This window comes from Anabrus simplex, chromosome 3, assembly GCF_040414725.1.
Source record: "Anabrus simplex isolate iqAnaSimp1 chromosome 3, ASM4041472v1, whole genome shotgun sequence".
Classification (NCBI taxonomy): domain Eukaryota; kingdom Metazoa; phylum Arthropoda; class Insecta; order Orthoptera; family Tettigoniidae; genus Anabrus; species Anabrus simplex.
In genome coordinates this window covers 8,996,554-9,016,338 of record NC_090267.1, presented here as the reverse complement: position 1 = coordinate 9,016,338, position 19,785 = coordinate 8,996,554, and the positions used below count along the sequence as shown (strand labels likewise).

At 38.5% G+C, this 19,785-nt stretch overlaps 1 protein-coding gene across 3 annotated transcripts in view; it reads right to left on the bottom strand.

Annotated features, from left to right (window-relative positions):
• Positions 1-19,785, bottom strand: part of LOC136865921 (uncharacterized) — a 333,721-nt gene that overhangs the window by 302,190 nt on the left and 11,746 nt on the right. For all 3 annotated transcript variants that reach the window (XM_068226916.1, XM_067142470.2, XM_068226917.1), the window contains exons 3-5: positions 18,867-18,962; positions 10,657-10,752; positions 1,732-1,814 (exon numbers count right to left, since the gene is read on the bottom strand). In XM_068226916.1, the coding sequence (XP_068083017.1) occupies positions 1,732-1,814; positions 10,657-10,752; positions 18,867-18,962 (275 nt within the window). The remainder of the gene's footprint in view (positions 1-1,731; positions 1,815-10,656; positions 10,753-18,866; positions 18,963-19,785) is intronic.

The window sequence follows — 19,785 nt, the reverse complement described above, 5'->3', positions numbered from 1 at the left end:
TGAACCACGGTATCCAGGGATGTGAGGCTGACGTGCTGCCGTCTGAGCCACGGAGGCTCTCTCTTGATGCATAAATACCTTTATATACATATATGAACATTCTCAATTGCATCCTCACATTGTCAATACATCATAAACTTTCTCTTCCCTGATGGCCTTTTAATATCATATAACCTTCCTTAATACAACAATGTAGTCCTCATATATGCATTCTGAATCACATTGCCTACTATCATATGACACTGCTACTTGTTCACTTGGTGCTGCCTCTAGACTGGGATTTACTTATATGTTAAAGAAGACTGCCCGACTACTTATAAATCGATTTCTAGTGAAGATACTCGCGAGAACATCTAGCACTGGTTATTTTTCTGACAACTTAAGGAGTACCACACCTAACTTTCATTCACATGAGGTCATAACAAATATTATCTATTAAATATGCATATTCTTATTAGAAACTTATCTTATTCCTGTTGCCTGGGGACTGGCCTAGATATGCTCTTTCTCCTTCATCTCTGAGCGATGTCCATAGTTGGTATCTGGTCCTGCTATCATCCTCGGTATGGGATCATCTTGGTTTGGCTCAAGTCATCTCATGAAGTCCACTGTTTTGTCTGCTTACAGATTCACCATGTTGCAGTACTCGGTCTTAGAATTATCAAATACAATGGGAATCAGCTGACAAAAGGTAAATATCTCCAAAGCCTTCTGAGTAATTAATTTATTTTCTTAATGAAGTGCTTGGTTTGGTCTCTATTATAATGTCAAACTCTGCATTTATCTACTACTTTCACAACTTTTATGTCGGATAGTCTTCTTTTAATAGATTTTTGCAATAATAATGTGTATTGCCAATAATAATGTGTATTGCATTCTTTTTCTTCTTTGTAGCTGTCTCGATGTGTTGGCGTTTCTTGGCTAGTTGGTCTTCCAATCCTGTTATTGATCTGCATTGATATGAGGCAATTCTTATGTATCTTTCACAATGTGTCATGTTGAATTAATAGTTCACCTTTGCTAACATATTTTTTTAAATATTCTTTTTTTCTTGACGTTATTTGGATATTAAATTTGCAGCTTCTCTTCTGTACTTCTGTCTGCAAAGATTTCCAGTGGGTATTCCTGCTGTCAGATACCAATTCAACAATTTGAACCTCATGTTTTTTTATATACACCACCTTCATGATAACATCTATTTCCGCACGGTATTAGCCTAGACTTGTGAGATTACTATGACATTTCAATCTGCTTAATTTCGTCACAGATAATTTCTTTTACTCTCACTTGACCACAATATTACTTCCCTGAATACTGCAATGGTACAGTATTTATGACAAAATTGACAATGCTTTGGAGGAAATCATTGCAGATGACATTTCAGATGAAACGTGATGCAGTGTCAATGAAAGAATGAAGATATTTTTTAGAGCTGTTTAACGGTATTACATACAAACCCACTTCAAGAATATCTTTATATACCAGAGATAATTTTTCTAGTCTTGCATTCAATAAAACTTTATCCAGAAACAGACTAAATATTGTGTGTGTGAGCATGATTCACTGATATTCACATTGGTTAATGTACAGTATACTATTTCAATTCTCTTTTGCATGTGAGAGAATTTTTTTAAGTTTTTAAATGTGTCACTTAAATTTAATCACTAGGTTTTTAAGAAGTTAGATTTAAATATAACCCTGTAAAGAAAGTAAAAGTATATGTAAACTTACGTGTTTGCTTCTTTGACACACGGGACCGGTGGATCAACTGTTTGCTGTTCTATGAATACTTCCCCCTTAATATCTGTAGAAGGCTAAAAGTAACAAATAACCTTGGAAGTAGAGTCAAGATGTAAAGAACAAAAAACAGCTGACCTAGTAAATTTCATACATGCACAATAAAATTATCATTAATTTATCTTCCACTGTGTATAAATATATAAGAATGGAAAGGAAGGAGCAAGTGCTAAATGAAGTTATAATTATATAAAAAAACGTTGAAACATGAAGGAACACACACACTAGGAGAGCACTAAAGGAAGTGACAATGGAAGAGAGGAATATGAAATGATGAGGACAATATCCTCAAGCTTATACAATACCACTGACCAGCTATTCTGTTATAATACTATGTGCACTTTTTCCCTTCTATACATGATTTGCCTCTTCACTTCTCTGTTCCTTTGGTTTGTAAAGAGGATTCTGATCACCAAGCAGGCATGTAATGGTCATCCCGATGAAGTTCTCCAGGTTCATCACTTCCCTACCATCATACCCAGACAGTTTTCCCCATCAATTATTCCCAAATAATTTTTTCATTAAAGTTTTTATTCAATGACATTTTCTCACAGATTTTCTTTCCCAAAGCACATTTTTGTAATACTAGTTTATCCCATGGTATTTCTTCTCTTTTCCAACAAATTGACAATGCTTAAATAAAAAGAATGGAAATATTATTGAATACAATTGGCAAACATCATCCCTCTCTGTGCAATTTCCTTCCTTCATTCCTTCATCCATCGAGTCAAATGTGACTCTTGACTATCCCGTGGATGATGCGTTGCCTTTCACCTCTCTTTCTAGCAGCTTCCTTAAGTTCGGCAATATACAGTACATACTAGTATCACATTACATGTCATCAAACCAAATGTTATTTGCCCTTTCAGTTCTCCTTTTACCATCCATTATTCCTAGCATGACATCATTTTCCAGGCAAGTGCTTTCCATGACTTATAGGGATAATTTGGCTTCTGGTGGTTTATTACTGATTTTGTACACCACATTAAAAGGACTCCAAAAGAAAATAACACACCGATACAGTTAGAGACTTTATGAAGATATCCCTTGCACAATCAATAAAATCCCAACCTCAACAAAAGTGGATTTGACCTCAGGACAGGATAATACAAGTTATGCTGGAAAGTAACATACCATATTCTTCAGAGCAGAAGACAGACTAGACTCTGATATTTAGGGTGGGAATTTAAGGGAAAATATTTAGATGCATTTCTCACCAAAAAAAAAATCAGAGAATGTTACTCTTTCAGCATGGACCTAAATATAACACTGTAAATTGAAACCATAGAAACAGAATTTAGACCTAAATATATTAATTCATAATACTGTTTTCCAAACTTTCACCTCCCTAGAGCAAATAGCTAACTCTTTTATTTTTACCGCTGGCAAATTAATTCTCCAATATGTAGTGGTCCAAATTGTCTTTCTACTGCCCTACGGGCATATTATTCTGTTTATTCTACCACTTCTAAATCAAATGTTAAGCTCTACAAGAAAGCTAATTTTTTTACAAGTTGCTTCACATCGTACAGACATAGGCTGATATCATGGCGACAATAGCAGAGAAAAGGGCTATGAGTGGGAAGGCCTTACTTAATGTATAGCCCTAGCACTTGCCCAGTGTGAAAATGAGAAACCATGGAAATCTATCTTCAGGGCTGTTGGCAGTGGGGTCAGAACTCGGTCTCCGACAGAAACCTTTGAACAAGTAGAATGCTGTAACTTTTCAAAACAGATTACAGCACTGTTCTTGTCAGTAACCCTACAACACAATGAGATAAATGCCCTGCTTCTATTTAACATCACATAATTCATCTAATATAATCGTACTTATTATATCAAGTGCATTTCTGTGTCTTCAGTGAAAAGTATCCACAGACCGTCAGACTATAAATGGCAGAGAAGTTTCAGGCTGTATTTCCTGGGAACAAGGAGCATTTTATGGCAAACATTAGAAATGAAAAGAAGAAAGTAACATTTATGATAATTTGAGAACACTACACTAAAATTTTAAGCTCTAAAATGGCAGGCACTAATGTAAAAGAATTCACACAAAAAATGTACCTCATATAATATGAATGACTAATGATATCATGTTGATTATTAACATCTGTACTGAGAAGAATATATTGCAAGGAAATATAATAGCAAAAAGGTAATGGCAAAATTGTGTTAGGGAATATTGTCAATGGCAAAAACCGAAATAAAGAAAACCTGTGTTGGAAAAATTGGTTTCTTGGAAGAAAGAACTGTGAAAAATGTTAGTGAATCATCTACCATACGTAAGTGCAGAGAATTGAACAGATAATGGCTTGACTCTGTGTTATATATAGATTGATGACATCTCCTTGGTTTGTGAAAGAGACAAGCTACTATTAATTGATAGTTAGTAAATAGGTGTTTACACAGTTTTGCTCATTAGTTGGATTGGCACGCCCCCAAAGACTACACTTAACAGTGGCACACTGACTCACCGTGTTTGCAAATAGGTACTGCTAACCTGCTAAAGGAAAAGTTAATTCTCCATTACCAAAAGAGTGTACGCCACATGGAGATACCACTTATTGAATATTCTACCTCCACTGTATTTGCTAACATGGCAGGACCATGCAGTCGATCTGCCATTGCTAAGCAGCATCTTCGAGAGGAATGCAAATCCAACTGATAAGCACAAATGGCATGTTGGGGCAAAACTCTGCAAAGCACATGGCTTAACCATCCAAAGGCTGGTTCTATAGCTGTAATATTTAGATCTGCACCTGTGAAAACCTTTCTTTTGGAAACTTACGTGAAACTTCCTCAGAAATGAAACATGAATAATGATGGTGAAAAGTCTGAATAGAACTGTTGCTACCTGAACTTAGTGAATCTAATCATTAGTAAGGAAAGTTAAGGAAACATACGCTACTGTAAAATGGAGTCTTTTCAGACAATTATTTCAGTTTTTCATTCATCAGCAGGGATATTTGCTTGAATTAATCTTTCTTGAATTTTCATTGTTGCACGTATTTATAAGTAATGTTTTAACATGTAATTTCAAACTGTACACTAGAGAGCATGTTTTTAAAAATTTATGAGACAAACCTAAAACTGCACTGCAGGTAAATTCAAACATACATGTCTTCATATACATATCTGCAGTTTTATCACATATCGCATTACTAAGGAAACCTAACCAGTGAAATATACCCCCCCCTATGAACGGCTTTCAAAATTCCACCCACTAGTATGCTATCTGCCATTGTAGTCAAGACTGTATTCTTCGGTTTGTCTAATTTACTTTTATCTCTAGGGCTGAGGTATCCCATATTTCTCCGCAACTTCACTGAAAGTTTCTCTTTAACAGCTTTATCTAACACATCTGCAATGGAATTACGATGAACCATCATCCATGTTTATGCATATTGTACCAGTAAAAGAGCCCGACTCTCAGATTAAATTTGATAGGGGCATGAAATAGAGATCTCAGGGCAAAAAAACTGGATTAATCATAGCTAGGGCTCGGTACAGGAGGTAGGGTCCTATCTACAGAAAAACTTTAACTCTGATTGTATAAGAGTTTATTCAAATAAGTCATGAGTTTGCACATCACCTCTAAGTAGAAATGGACTGTCTTCCTCGTATTCCAATAGTATAGCTTGGGTTCTCCAGCTCACCAAGCCAAGCTGGTTGAAGCACGTTCCAGAAGACTCCAGGGATTCCAGAGACTCCAGATACTCCAGACAGAGGCAGCTGGACTGTCTGGATTGACGGCGAGTAGAGATGTCTCGAACTCTGAGGCCCGGGTTGAACCCCGATGATCCAGGCGATGTTGTAGATAGTCACGTACTACCTCAGCCCAATGAGACTGAGAGGATTGATGTTCCCAAGGTCACTAGTAGCACTGAGTCCATGAACACCTTGGATGATCAACTTATAAGCAGAGTTCTTGATAACTGTACATCAAGACTTCCAACACTCCTAAAATGATATGAGTGGTATTAATAATTTTAGAGTTCATCACTAGGAAGATCCCCTTCCCTGTATGACTTTTGGCAATGAAAAAACACAAGTCCCTTCTTGTGAAATTATAGTTAAACTCAAAGTTCATTACTGGCGAAGGTGCAAGTCTTTGCCTAAACTCGAACGAAAAAACACAAGTCCATTCACTTGGAAGTCTGAATATATTTAAAGTTAATCACTGGTGAAATTCATAAAGTCTTTGAGTGACCACTGACGAAAACACAAGACCATTCACATCAATAAATTCACTGACGAAATTTATAAGTCTTTTAAACCAACACTGGCAAATGTACAAGTCTTTGAGTAAATGCAAGTGAAATCCTAACTCTGTTCAAAGCCGTTGGAAACTTAAAGTTCATCACTAGCAATGTTAATCAATCACTGTCTATTAGAAGAATGAGTTCCTCAACAGTTGCAAATATTCCACGTAAAAAACACAAGTCCATTTTACGAACACTTAGAAAAGTTCCAATCTCGTTTACGCGTAAATAATACAAGTCCGTTCAGTGAACACTTAGAAAAATTCCAGCTTCGAAGACGCGTAAATAATACAAGTCCATTCAGTTAACACTTAGAAAAATTCCAACTTCGAGGACACGTAATTAATGTTCAGTGAACACTTAGAAGAATTCGGGTCTCGAACCCATGGAAATAATACAAGTCCATTTAGTTAACACATAGAAAAATTCCAACTTCGATGACACGTAAATAATACAAGTCCATTCAATGAACACTTGTAAATATTCCAAGTTCAATTACGAAGACTTAGAAAAATTTCTACCACACTCGAAGTCTTATGAGTCCACTTTATAAAACTTGGAAGAAACGTCTTCCCACACTTGTATAATGACAGAGTTCCACGATGATAGTAGCAGCAAGAGTGTCCTCGCTGACTACTCAGCTGAGACTGTGTGAATAGGCTACAGTAGGTCCCCTTTTTATTCAATCCGGGATGTCTACGTCATAATACGGTTTGATTGAATATCTCCCGAATCCCTCGATGGATTCGCTTGAAACTCGAGCATTGGGACGTTTAGGTGATCCCAAACAAGATGACATATCGCTTGATTCGCTAGCACAATTATTACAGAAATTTCCAAATTTTCTCCATCAAACTCACTAGAACAAGTGACGTGGAATCCAGAAAATACCAGTCAAGGCTGGTAACACGTGTTGAGACGAGCGGGCGGCCTAGCTAGCCCCTGTGGCTACGTCACAGCTCACAGTCGTCATACACTCGCTAGCTGGTCCTCGCTGCTGGTAAACAAACCATCCGCGCTCGGAACATTACGCGTGGTAAATAAACGTAACTTATGCTCAAAAAATACTTATGTACAGGTCGTAACCGGTACAATATATTATTGCGACATTGCCTGAGGTAGGCTGAATAAGTGCCCTAAAAGAAAAACTGCCATATAGACTATGTTCAAGAATATATGGAGTTCAAACTAACTAAAGCTGAACCTTCAGTTCATATAAAGCAATAAAATAACATTTTTCTCATCACTTCTGCTGACGATGTGAAAGATCACACTACATTCAGTACAAGGATGTAATAATCAAACTCTCCCTTTCAGATAGAGCACAAAAATGCTGACAAAAAATATAACACTATCGCAATAATACTGCGAACTTTGTCAGGTGGTGGGAAAACCATAAATACACACTCTTTGAATACAGATCCACCTATGTAGAAGAAATCTCACCGAAAGAGATGGGCATGCGGTAAGGGGGTCGCCGCTATGAGCTTGCATTCAGGAGACAGTGGGTTCAGCAGCCGTGGAGGTGGTTTTCCATGCTTTCCCATTTTCACTCAAGGTTAATTAATGTCTAACCAGCACCACCCTCTAGGTCCCCGGTACGACCTAGGGATGATGGGTTAATAACCATACCCACCAGAGTGAGAGGAGAAGAGAAAGGAAAAAGGACAGAGAGAGAGAGAGAAAGAGAGAGAGAGATAGAGATAGATAGATATAAAGAGAGAGGTAGAGACCCTGGTGAGAAGGTTGCTAGCGTGTCCGCCCCAAAATAGGAGTTTAAGCGAACACGAGGGAGAAAGATGGGCACAAGAAAACGACAACAAAGGTCCGAGCACAATAAAACAAGAAACCATAGAAATAACCAAAGGATGAAGTTACCACACTTACCGGAAGCAGCGGAGGAAGACGACTTAAGGCCGTGGAAGCTAATACTCAAGAAAATCGGTGACAGTGCTCCACCAAACGTGGCGAATGAAAACCAACACTTAAATGGAATTAAAGAACTTTAATTGAAAGGTAAATTGGAGGTAACAAGTTAAATCTTTAAGTTGATAAAACCTATGTTTATTTTAAGAAGTAAAACCAAAATAAGTAAATAAATCCAACGTAAAGTTGAAAAGGGGGAAAAGTAATTAACAATTAATAAAATGAATCAGAAAATACCAGGTATAGTTTGAAAAAAAAATTAATTCATTAGTAATTAACAATTAAGGAAAATAGATATTCTTTAACAGATAATAATTTATAATTATTATGAAAACAACAAAAGAAAAGAAAAGGATGACCTCCGTACATAAATACTTCCTTGAATAAGGTTAAATTAAAATGTGATCGATCACGGATAATTAATTAATTAAAAATACCATACTCAGTTAACAAGGTTTTCAGTTAAATTGATTTTCAACGCGGCCGCTTCTCATGATTACCATAATTAAATCGTTCAATTTCCACCGAGGACAGTTTCCAAGACATATAGAAATTTTACGTAGAAAAACACAACCACCCGGGCCAAGAAAAGGTAACACAACATTAAAGGGTGGCCAAAATTAATTAATTAACTTTTAAAACAGTAAACGATACACTCCACTCAGAAATATATAATTCAAGATCCACACAGGCTCCACGCGCCAGACTACATCAAAATCCCGACAACAATACCCACACAAAACCGTTGCCAAGGTAACAACCAAACAAAAGCAACGCCTCCAAAAAACAAGGAGGAAAACCGCAAGAGAAATTAATTCACAGAAAACCCTGGAGGGGGGAAGAAAACATACCTAACAAATGGGAAAACAAATCACAGGAAGGCAAACAGAAACCCCAAAGAAAGTTAAGCCCGCTATCTTGGAGACTGTACCTTGGTTCACAAGGAAAGTTACAATTTAAGGTGCCAAAAAAACTTCCCAATTCAGTTCACTGTGGACCTTCCGCGTTAATGTGATTAGTTGCCGAAACTGTTTTCCAGACTTTCATAACCGCACACGCCAATAAGTACCAATTTAACGACGAAGTTTAAATCATTATTATTATTATTATTATTATTCTCATGTTTCCTGAAATCGTCGAAAATATCAAAATCCTCTTCTGGACGACGCTTAAGATGTTTCAAACACTGGTACATACCTTTAGTGGTGAAGAAATTGTGAGAAATCCAAACCTGGCCATTGTTGAAAAGAATGCAGTCACGAGGCCAGCAACAACACCTTGTTAGCAAGTATCCCGGAGAAATATAGTTGCAAAAATATAATCAGAGGAAATGGTAGGAGGTCTCCAACTAGTTCTACGGGGAATATCCCCGTTAATGTAATAGTTACGGCAGTTTGAAGGTAATCCACCACTCCATGGAGTAGCACTCAATCACACTCACGTTCATGATGGCTGCCCCAAGCAAACTGGCTCTCGTGTCAGAAGCGAGGTGGAGGCAAGTCTCTTGGTAGCAGGCGGGCGCATGCGCAGTTACGCGCAACCACACGAAGCCAGGACAATGGCGCGCAGCATACATTAGGTTAAAAAAGGGTATGTTGGCGAAAAGCCGATTGACACAAATTTTCCATGGCACAAGTCCAGTCCAAAAAGGTTATAAAGGGAGGCTCACACTATTTAATATTGTCTCAAATGTCAAGGACACTTCCATCCAATTCCTACCCCTTTCATATTTCATAATCACCATAAGACCTGTCTCTGACAAAAAGCCAATTGTAAAAAGTATAATAATAATAATAATAATAATAATAATCAATCTAATACTTGTCCGAATTCAAACCGTCAATCGACTGAATACCACATTGTGGTATATTAAACAATACTCAGCAAAATGTAGGAAAACACAAGTGGACTGTATGATCTCTATAGTAAAAGGCATCTTTGTTTCCAAAATATCTGGGTATAAATGTAGGCAGTCATTGTGATTGGGCTGTTGCAACTGGAACTCTCAGAGCACAATTATTGGAAGAGTATGTGTTGGAACAGACATATTTTAATGACACTTGGGTGAAATATCCACTAACATATCTTAAACTGGAACTATAAGTGTACAATTTACGGAACATTACAGCATCCAGTGGAGAAGGTTGGAACTACTTGAAGGAATTTAGAATATTATGTATGAAACCTGACAATCCTATAAAAAGATGTTATTCGGAGGATCTTTACAATTACTGCTTTAAAATGGGAGGTTTCTCAAAGAGATCAGATCAGTAGTTTTCTCATGTTATTCTACATGGTGTCAATAGCAGTAACGAAATAATAATAAATTATAGTAAATCCAATTTTAAAGTATTAGTAGCAATGATAGCAGCTCTCATGATACATAGTGGAAGTCTTAAAAATTAGGGCCAAGGACCTCAGATGTTAGGTCCCTTTAAACAACAAACATCATCATGGTAATCTTTAGAATTACACCACATGATAAATGTTGGAATCACTTGTAGGAAGTATGAAAATTAGGTAAGAAAGTGGTCAAATTAAAAAAATGCAATTTTCATCAGGAGCTTCAAATCATATGCATTTAAATCAAGAGTCACCCACTGAAATCTGTTTAGTGGTTTTCTCACTATTTCCACTACCACACAATAGTTTGTCAAATTAAGTACCTTACCTCCATTGCATTTTCCTGTGTTGGCCCTGGATCTGATAACTCTGATTTGGTTTCTTGTTTCAGAAGTACAATTTCTGGTACAAGTTCAAAATTTACCTGTTGAAGAGAATATATATTAGGCACACTCTCCACATCCACATTTAATCTAATCAACAAATAATGAGCATGATAAACCATTACCTGCCAGTATTTGAGTTAAATTCAAAATTTCATGGATGCTTAAATTTCTGCATATCCATACAAAATCATCCTATTTGAATGATCAAGACTACTTATTTATTGTGGATCAATTATATCACACATAACCCCTTTAAAATTATCACTGTGACATCAGGAAAGATTTTCAGGAATACAGATCACGTTTAAAAGTACAGCACATCAAACTTGGACCTGAAAGTACAGCTCAGCATGACACATATCATCCACTTCACCTGATAATTTCCTCAGTTAAAAGACCACTTCGATCTTCAACAGATCTACTACCAACTGCCACTGAGAGTGCAGGAGCCAGTAAGGAGACATACTAATGAAATGAGGATTGAGTTATTTTCCCATTATCTTCCCTTCCTGGCCAAGCCCATTAAAATGCTTTATTAATTTTCATTTTACATCACACCAGCACAGACATATCCTATGGCATTGATGGGAAAGGAAAGGGCCGGGGCTGAGGAGGAAGCAATCGTGGACCTAATTAACGTATGGAAATGTGGAGCTGCAATAAACCACCTTAAGGGCTGCCAAAAGAGGGAGTTTGAACCCACTATCTCGATAATGCAAGCAGACAACTATGTGATCCAATTCCTTTCGCTAATGCTTTGTCCCGCCATCTGTACACCAACCAACCTCATTAGCAACACTTTCACAACACTTGATGTGGGAACTCGCTTTAATGAGAATGGTCTTACTAGTACTGCTCAATCCTCGCTTACTATAATACTGTCAGCTCTAGGACGAGACTCAGATCCTAATCTAAAAGTGAGAAACTTGACCAATATCAGTAGACTCTGTGTACCATGCATACTGTGTCTTACTGGAGCTAGTTTTGCGCTGGAAACCTCACACAGATTTTGCGAAGGAAGCTGTCAAGGATATAACCTCTAAAAAAATACTGTTGATATTTTCACAGATGGTTGTCCGAAGTGTCTTTCTGCTTCCTTATTGTGATGTTTATTTGTATTTTGTAGCACAGCTAATTCAAATTGTGCACTACAAGAAACCTCTTAACAGGTGACACGCTGTAGCTTTTTCAAAAAATATTACAGCACTGCTTGTGTCTGCAAAAAAAAAAAAAAAAAAAAAACCATAGTTAAGACAACAAAACACTTAGTTCTCTCCCACCCTATCTGCTGGTCACCCACTACCCTTACCAGTAATTAGCATTACACAGCTTATCCTACTTGAGTGTAGTCTGTGACACACTTTAGGTCGATAAGAAGCAGGGTTAAAAAAGTGTGTCTTATTGTCCAATACACATAGAATTTAAACAAGAAAGGAGGATTTACGGTTATTTCAAAACATTACAGAATATACTGGAAGATAATATAATGGCAAGAAGATAATGGCAGAAATGCGATTATGAATATTGTCAATGGGCAAAAATTGAACTAAGGAAAACCTGTGTTGGAAAAATCGGTTTCTTGGAAGAAAAAACTGCAAAAAATATTAGTGAATCGCCTACCATATGTAAGTGCAGAGAATTGAACAGATAATGACTTGACTCTGTGTTATATATAGCTTGATGACATCTCCTTGGTTTGTGAAAGAGACAAGCTACTATCAATTGACAGTTAGTAAATAGGCGTTTACACAGTTTTGCTCTTAGTTGGATGGCACGCCCCCAAAGACTCCACTTAACAGTGGCACACAGACTCACCGTGTTAGCAAATAGGTACTGCTAACCTGCTAAAGGAAAAGTGAATTCTCCATTTCCAAAAGAGTGTACGCCACATGGAGATACCACTTATTGAATATTCTATCTCCACTGTATTTGCTAAGATGGCAGGACCGTGCAGTTGATCTGCCATTGCTAAGCAGCATCTTCGGGGAAATGCCAATCCAACTGATAAGCGCAAATGGCATGTCTGGGCAAAATTCTGTAAATGCACACGGCTTAACCATCCAAAGGCTGGTTCTATAGCTGTGATATTTAGATCTGCATCTGTGAAAACATTTCTCTTGGAAACTTAAGTGAAACTTCCTCAGAAATGAATCATGAATATTCTAATGATGGTGAAAAGTTTGAATGTAATTAACTAACTTAGAAAAGCTGCTAGCTGAACTTAGTGAATCAAGTCTTTAGGAAGAAAAGTTAAGGAAACATAAGCTACTGTAAAATGGGGTCATTTTGGACAATTCTTTCAGTTTTTCACCAGAAGGGGTAATTGCTTAAATTAATCATTTTCCAATTTTCATTGTTGCATGTACTTATAAGTAATGTCTGAACACATAATTACAAACAGTACACTAGGGAGTAAGTATAAGAAAATTGAAGACTCAAACCTAACTCCGTACTTCAGTTAAATTCGAACATATGTCTTCATATACATGTCTGCAGTTTTACGATGTATGGCATCAGTTCGGAAACCTAACCAATAAAGTGAACCCCCCTCCCCACCCAATGAGTGGCTGTCAAAATTACAACCACTAGTATGTTATCTTTCATTGTAGTCGAGATGGGCTGCCTGACTACATTCTTCGGTTCGTCTAATTTACTTTTATCTCTAGGGCTGAGGTATCACATACTTATCCGCAGTTTCTCTTAAACAGCTTCATCTAACACATCTGCAATGGAATTACAAAGAACTGTAATCCAAGTTTATGCATGTATTATTGTGACATTGCCTGATGTAGGTGAATAAGTGCCCTAAAAGAACAACTGCCATATAGATAATGTTCAAGAATATATGGTGCTCAAACTAATGAAAGCTGAACCTTCAGTTCATATAAAGCAATAAAACAACTGAGTTCCCTTCACTTTTGCTGACGATGTGAAAGATCACACCACATTCAGTACCGCGGATGTATCGTCGCCATAAGACTTATCTGTGTCGGTGCGATGTAAAGCCACTAGGAAAAAAAACCACGGATGTAATAATCAAACTCTCCCTTTCAGATAGAGCGCAAAAGTGCTGACAATCAAAAATACAGCACTATCGCAATAATACCGTGAGCTTTGAGTGTCAAGTGTTCGGAAAACCAAACACTACATGCTTTATGAATACAGATGCACTCATGTAGAAGAAATGAGTCTCACCGAGCGAGATGGCCATGCAGTAAGGGGCTCACATGATGTGAGATTTATTCGAGAGATAATGGGTTCGGCAGCCCTGGAGCAGTTTTTTCATGCTTCCCCCAATTCCACACCAGGTTAACTGATGCCAAGGGCACTTCCTTCTAACTCCTACCCCTTTCCTATTTCATCATCACCATAAGACCTATCTCCGACAAAAAGCCAACTGTAATGAGAATATTAATGATAAATCTCATATTTGTCCAAATTCAAATTGTCAATCAAAAGAATACCATTTTGTGGTATATTAAATACTTTGAATCTAATACTCAGCAAGATGTAAGAAAACACAAATGGTCTGTATGATCTCTAATGTAAAAAGCAGTCTTGTTTCCAAGATATCTGGGCATAAATATAGTCAGTCATTGTGATTGGGCTGTTGCAATGGGAACTGTGAGGGCACAATTAATGGAAGAGTTTGTGTTGGAACAGACAGATTTCAATGACACTTGGGTGAATTATCTACAAACGTATCCTAAATTGGAACTCTCAGGGCACAATTTATGGAACATTACAGCATCCAGTGTAGAACCGTGAAACTACTAGAAGAAATTTACACTAGTGTATAAAAGTTTAGTATAATCAAAAATCGAGGCCATGCCGCTTGATAGGAATGTCAGAGAGATTGCTGAACAAACGGAAGCTGAATCACACACCATGTTACATAACTTGTCCAAAATACAGTGTCAGAAAGATTCTGATAGCTGAGGTACACCTTTGACAAATAACAAAACTTTGCAATGTTTTCCTCAACAAAATATGCTCTTAACACACTGCGGACTGGATGCTCATCACAATGCTCAACCGATGCGCTCCTGTGTAACTTATCTCTACACCGCACGCAAATAAACAAATGAGTCTAGCTTCACTAATCTTGTACTGATTATGGTGAAATTTAGTGGTCACCTCTGGTAAGAGTCCTACTACCGTATGCGCACCTTTTAGCGATACATGGACACCCTAGTGCTGAATAGGTCGACCTCGGGTATCTTTGAGATTCGCATTGGCAACCTTTGAAACACAAACTATGAATCGCTCATGCATCGCTGCGTGACATCTGGCGTACACTTTACGTACTAGTACTGTTGTTGTTTACACAGCAAAGCCAAGCTATAGAATTCATGCTGGGAACAAGATTCGCATATAAAGTGTGCATGACACAGTTGTTGGCCTACGATAATAAAGGTTTAGAAAATTCATATCGATCGATCATATTATCAATTCAATGCAGATTTCATTTCCATTCAGTTGGCAGTATTACCGGAACCGTGAGAGCTGCCTCCTTACTCCACCCCCCTGTACAAAGAAATATCGCTAAAATGTGCGCGTACAATAATGTTTCCTGGTGTGGAAGGCTGTGTAGCAATGACCTCTGTGAAGGGTCACACAACAACTTTTGCAAGTGTACCTTGATTCACTTCGTTTGCCGTTGCTGGAACACACACTGCACTTTCTGATTGGATTTTGTTTCACTCATGTAGCTGAAATTTCGACTAGAACATGGTCCTTTATTTGCCCCGACAGCCTCCCAGGTGGGTCCTTACTTAGGACCCTCTTGGACAGATCTGAAGAAGTGGATGGTTGAGGATCAGCAACACAACGATTTTCAGTCGACCAGGTCCTGGCCACTCCCATGAGAAATTGCTTGTACCTTAACTTATTGTGAGTGTTTAAGGCACAGTACTGTTTAAATGCATTAAATAGTGCAAAGGTCACTGGGTAGAACCCCACTTTCTTGCTCCACTTGATTGTCTTATGCAAGAGAGTAAAATAAGACAAGTACTGGTCCGCTCGATCAACCACCTTTATATACATACTGTACTCAATTACACACTTCGGTTTCATAATAACCTGCCCAGTCTTTCTGTCCCGTTTACCAGTACATGCCATAGAGGCATCAATGATCGTACATACCAATGTAACATATCATTCGTCCTTCCAAACTATGAGCAAGACTTCCCCTTTCCGCATAAATGTCATCTCCTCTTCCGACAATTCCTTTGATGCACATTTCATTTCAACTGGCAATCCAAGATTCTGCCTAATTGTGCCACAAACTCATGTTTTGTGTTGCAGAAGAATCTGAGATATGGACACACTCTTATAATAATTATCTTGGTATTATGATGCCACATACCAAGGAAATGGCTCACTTTCTCTCACTCTCTGTATATCTCCATATTGCAGATATAACCTGTGTTACTCTCACAAAACATTCTCACCAAAATACCATACTTGGTCAACTTTCCTCCGTTGTATGTCCTAAACTTGAGGCACTCTCTCGATGGGATCATTCCTACATTCATTTGGGTTTACATAATGACTGAAATTTTGGTGGGAAATAATCTAAAAGAGGCTGAACTTTGTGAAGCATATTTGTATCATGTGTGGCCTGACTGTTGTCACTGAAATGAAGAAATGAGAGAATCTGCTCACTGTTTTCAATGAGGTGACCAGTAGACCAGTAGCCTTTCCAACATGACATTTTTACCTGCCCCATCAGTATAAACAAAGCAAAAAATTTTTGCATCCCACTACTAGTTACATCAGTCCATTTCAAGCTCTTAGGGGATGTTTTGTGTGATGAACCAGTTTGCTGGTGATACAAGTTCGTCTGCTCAGCAACAAGTTCAAATAAATCATCAAGACTTACCGTTACACCAGGAACTCCTAGAAAATCCTCTAAAGTAGGTGAACTATTATTTTCCAACCATTCATCGCAAGAAATAGACATATCACATATCACATTATACTCACAACATCACATTCAGGATCGTTCTCAACCGCCAATACTTCACGCTGTTTTGGAAGGCGAACATCGTTATTATCACCCAAGACACTTTCGCCAGAATGGCTTTCAACAACGAACTCACGATCGTCAACATCAATGGGGCAATAAGAATACTTATCCGTGTATAATTCATTAAAAATCATGTCTGCGTCTAAGCTCGTGTTCAGTCTAGGAAGCGCCATCTTACCCACCTCATGGCTCCTTGAACGATGTAAACATGAGGTCGGAAAACTTAGCAAATGACTTATAAAACAAATGAAGAATGTAAAGCAAAGCTAGAATGGAATAAACAAAAGATTCAACACCAAGATTCTAGTAACCTTGACTGCCAGCTAGTTTCAGAAGTTTCGACAGACATCACAGAATCTCCGAGTTTCGTGAACACGAGTTAACTCATCTCCCAACTGCAATGTGTTAATAGGGTGTATGGTTACCCCTAATGGTCACACATGCTTCGCAGCGACATGGCATGCTCTCTATAAGATGGTCCAAGAGCTCTTGCGGCATTTGATCCTATTCCTCCGAAAGGGCAATGCAAAAGGTCTTGGAGGGTCCTTGGTGGAGGCTGACAGGATGCAATTCACCACCCCAATGCATCCAAGGCATGTTCTATAGGATTCAGATCTGCAGACCTTGCAGGCCTGTCCATGCGATGAATGTCTTTCCCAGCCAGAAATTAATCTACCAGAGCAGCGAGGTGCAGTCAGGCATTATCGTCAATTAAGAGGAAGTCTGGACCTACTGCACATCTGAAGCGTCGAACGTCCGGTCTCAGTACCTCATCCCTGTATCTCTGAGCGTTAACAGTATTCCTCGGACCACTCATGAAGATGTGCACGTCCAGGCCATTCGACGTGATGCCGCTCCACATCATGACACCACCACCACCACCATACTGGTCCCGTTCCACGATGTTCCTGTGGTTGTATCAGCTACTTGGTTTTCTCCAGATTAATGTGCGACGGAAATCGTTCAATAAACTACAGTGGGATTCATCTGTGAAGAGCACATGCCTCCATTCATTCATGGTCCAGTTTCGATGTTGACGGCTCCACAGTGAGTAGGACTGTGGAGTGAGCAGGATGCACACCGCTGCAAATCGGGCAAACAGCCCTGCTGTTTTGAGCCTCCGGTACACAGTTTGCCAGGAAACGGCAATCCCTCAGATGGCTTCAAGCTCTGCTGTCAATTGTCTTGCAATATGTCCTGCTGTGAGGTGGTTACCCTTGGTCGACCTGTTACAACTTACCTCTGCTGTGTCTCGAAAGCCTGGAAATGACACTGTGGCACATTCAAGGATACAGTCAATTCAGTCAGTGTCTGGCCTGCTTCTAAGCGGTCGAGTATTCTACCCTGCAAAACGGGGTTCAAATGGCGTCGTCGTGCCACTATGTTGTCATGTTCACCACGAGGGTACACTCAACACACTGTAATAAGGCATTCACGACTGAGGGAATATGAGGCACAGGCACTGGCTGTGTTAACCTTGCGGTTACACTGATAGTCAAAGCAGGGAACAACCCTTTCCTATACAGAGCAAACACGTGAGGTTGGTAGGTAAATATGTCGTGCAATTTGCGGTCTATTTCCTGTTGCCCTGCTTACTCGTAACTTATGCTTAACATTTGGACACTAGTATAGAGTATTATATAGGATATCTGACAACCCTACTAAAACAGTTTTTCAGAGGATCTTCACAGTTATTGCCTTAAACTGGTGGGTCTTTCAATGAGATCAGATCAATAGTTTTTTCGTGTTATTCCACATGGTGTCAATAGCAGTAAGGAAAGAATAATAAATCATAGTAAGTCTGAGTTCAAAGATATTAACACAGTCAAAAGTATTAGTGCGAAGATACCAGCTCCCATGGTACGTAGTGGAGGTCTTAAAAATTATGGCCAATGACCTCATTTAAACAACAAATATCATGGTCATCTTTAGAATTACACCACATGAAAAATACTGTCAGATGTTGGAATCACTTGTAGGAAGTATGAAAATTAGGTAAGAAAATGATCAGGACCTTCAAATCATATGAATTTAAATCAAGAGTAACCTACTGAAATCTGTTTAGTGATTTTCTCACTATTTCCACTACCACACAATAGTTTGTCAAATTAAGTACCTTACCTCCATTGCATTTTTTGGTGTTGGCCCTGGATCTGTTAACTCTGATTTGGTTTCTTGTTTCAGAAGTACAATTTCTGGTACAAGTTCAAAATTTTCCTGTGGGAAAGAATATATATTATGCACACTCTCCACATCCACATTTAATCTAATCACCAAATAACAAGCATGATAATTTATTATCTGCCAGTATTTGAGTTAATTTCAAAATTTCATGCATGCTTAAGGGATTTCTACATATCCAAAGAGAATCATCCTATTTCAATGATCAAGACTACTTCCTTATTGTGAATCAATTACATCACACATAACCCCTTTAAAATTATCACTGTGACATCACGAAAGACGTTCATGAATACAGATCACACTTAAAAGTATAGCACATCACACTTGGACCTGAAAGTACAGCTCAGCATGACACACATCTCTTTCACTTCACTTGACAAGTCCTCAGCTGAAATACTGCTTGGATCTCCAACAGATCTGCTATGAACTGCCACAGGGAATTGAGTCAGCAAGGAGACATACTAATGAAATGAGGATTGAGTTAGTTTCCCATTACCTTCCTTTCCTGATGAAGCCCAGCAAAATGCCCTTTTACTTTTATTTTACATCACACCAGCACAGACATATCTTCCGGCGTTGATGGGACGGGGCTGAGGATGAAGGAACCATGGCCTTAATTAAGGTATGGAAACGGGAACCTGCAGTAAAACACCTTAAGGGCTGCTGAAAGAGGGAGTTTGAACCCACTATTTCAATAATGCAAGCAGACACCTATGTGATCCAATTCCTTTCGCTAATGCTTGGTCCCGCCGACATCTGTACACCAACCAACCTCAATAGCAACACTTTCACAACACTTTTTATGGGAACTCGCTGCAATGAGAATGGTCTTACTACTGCTCACTCCTCATTTACT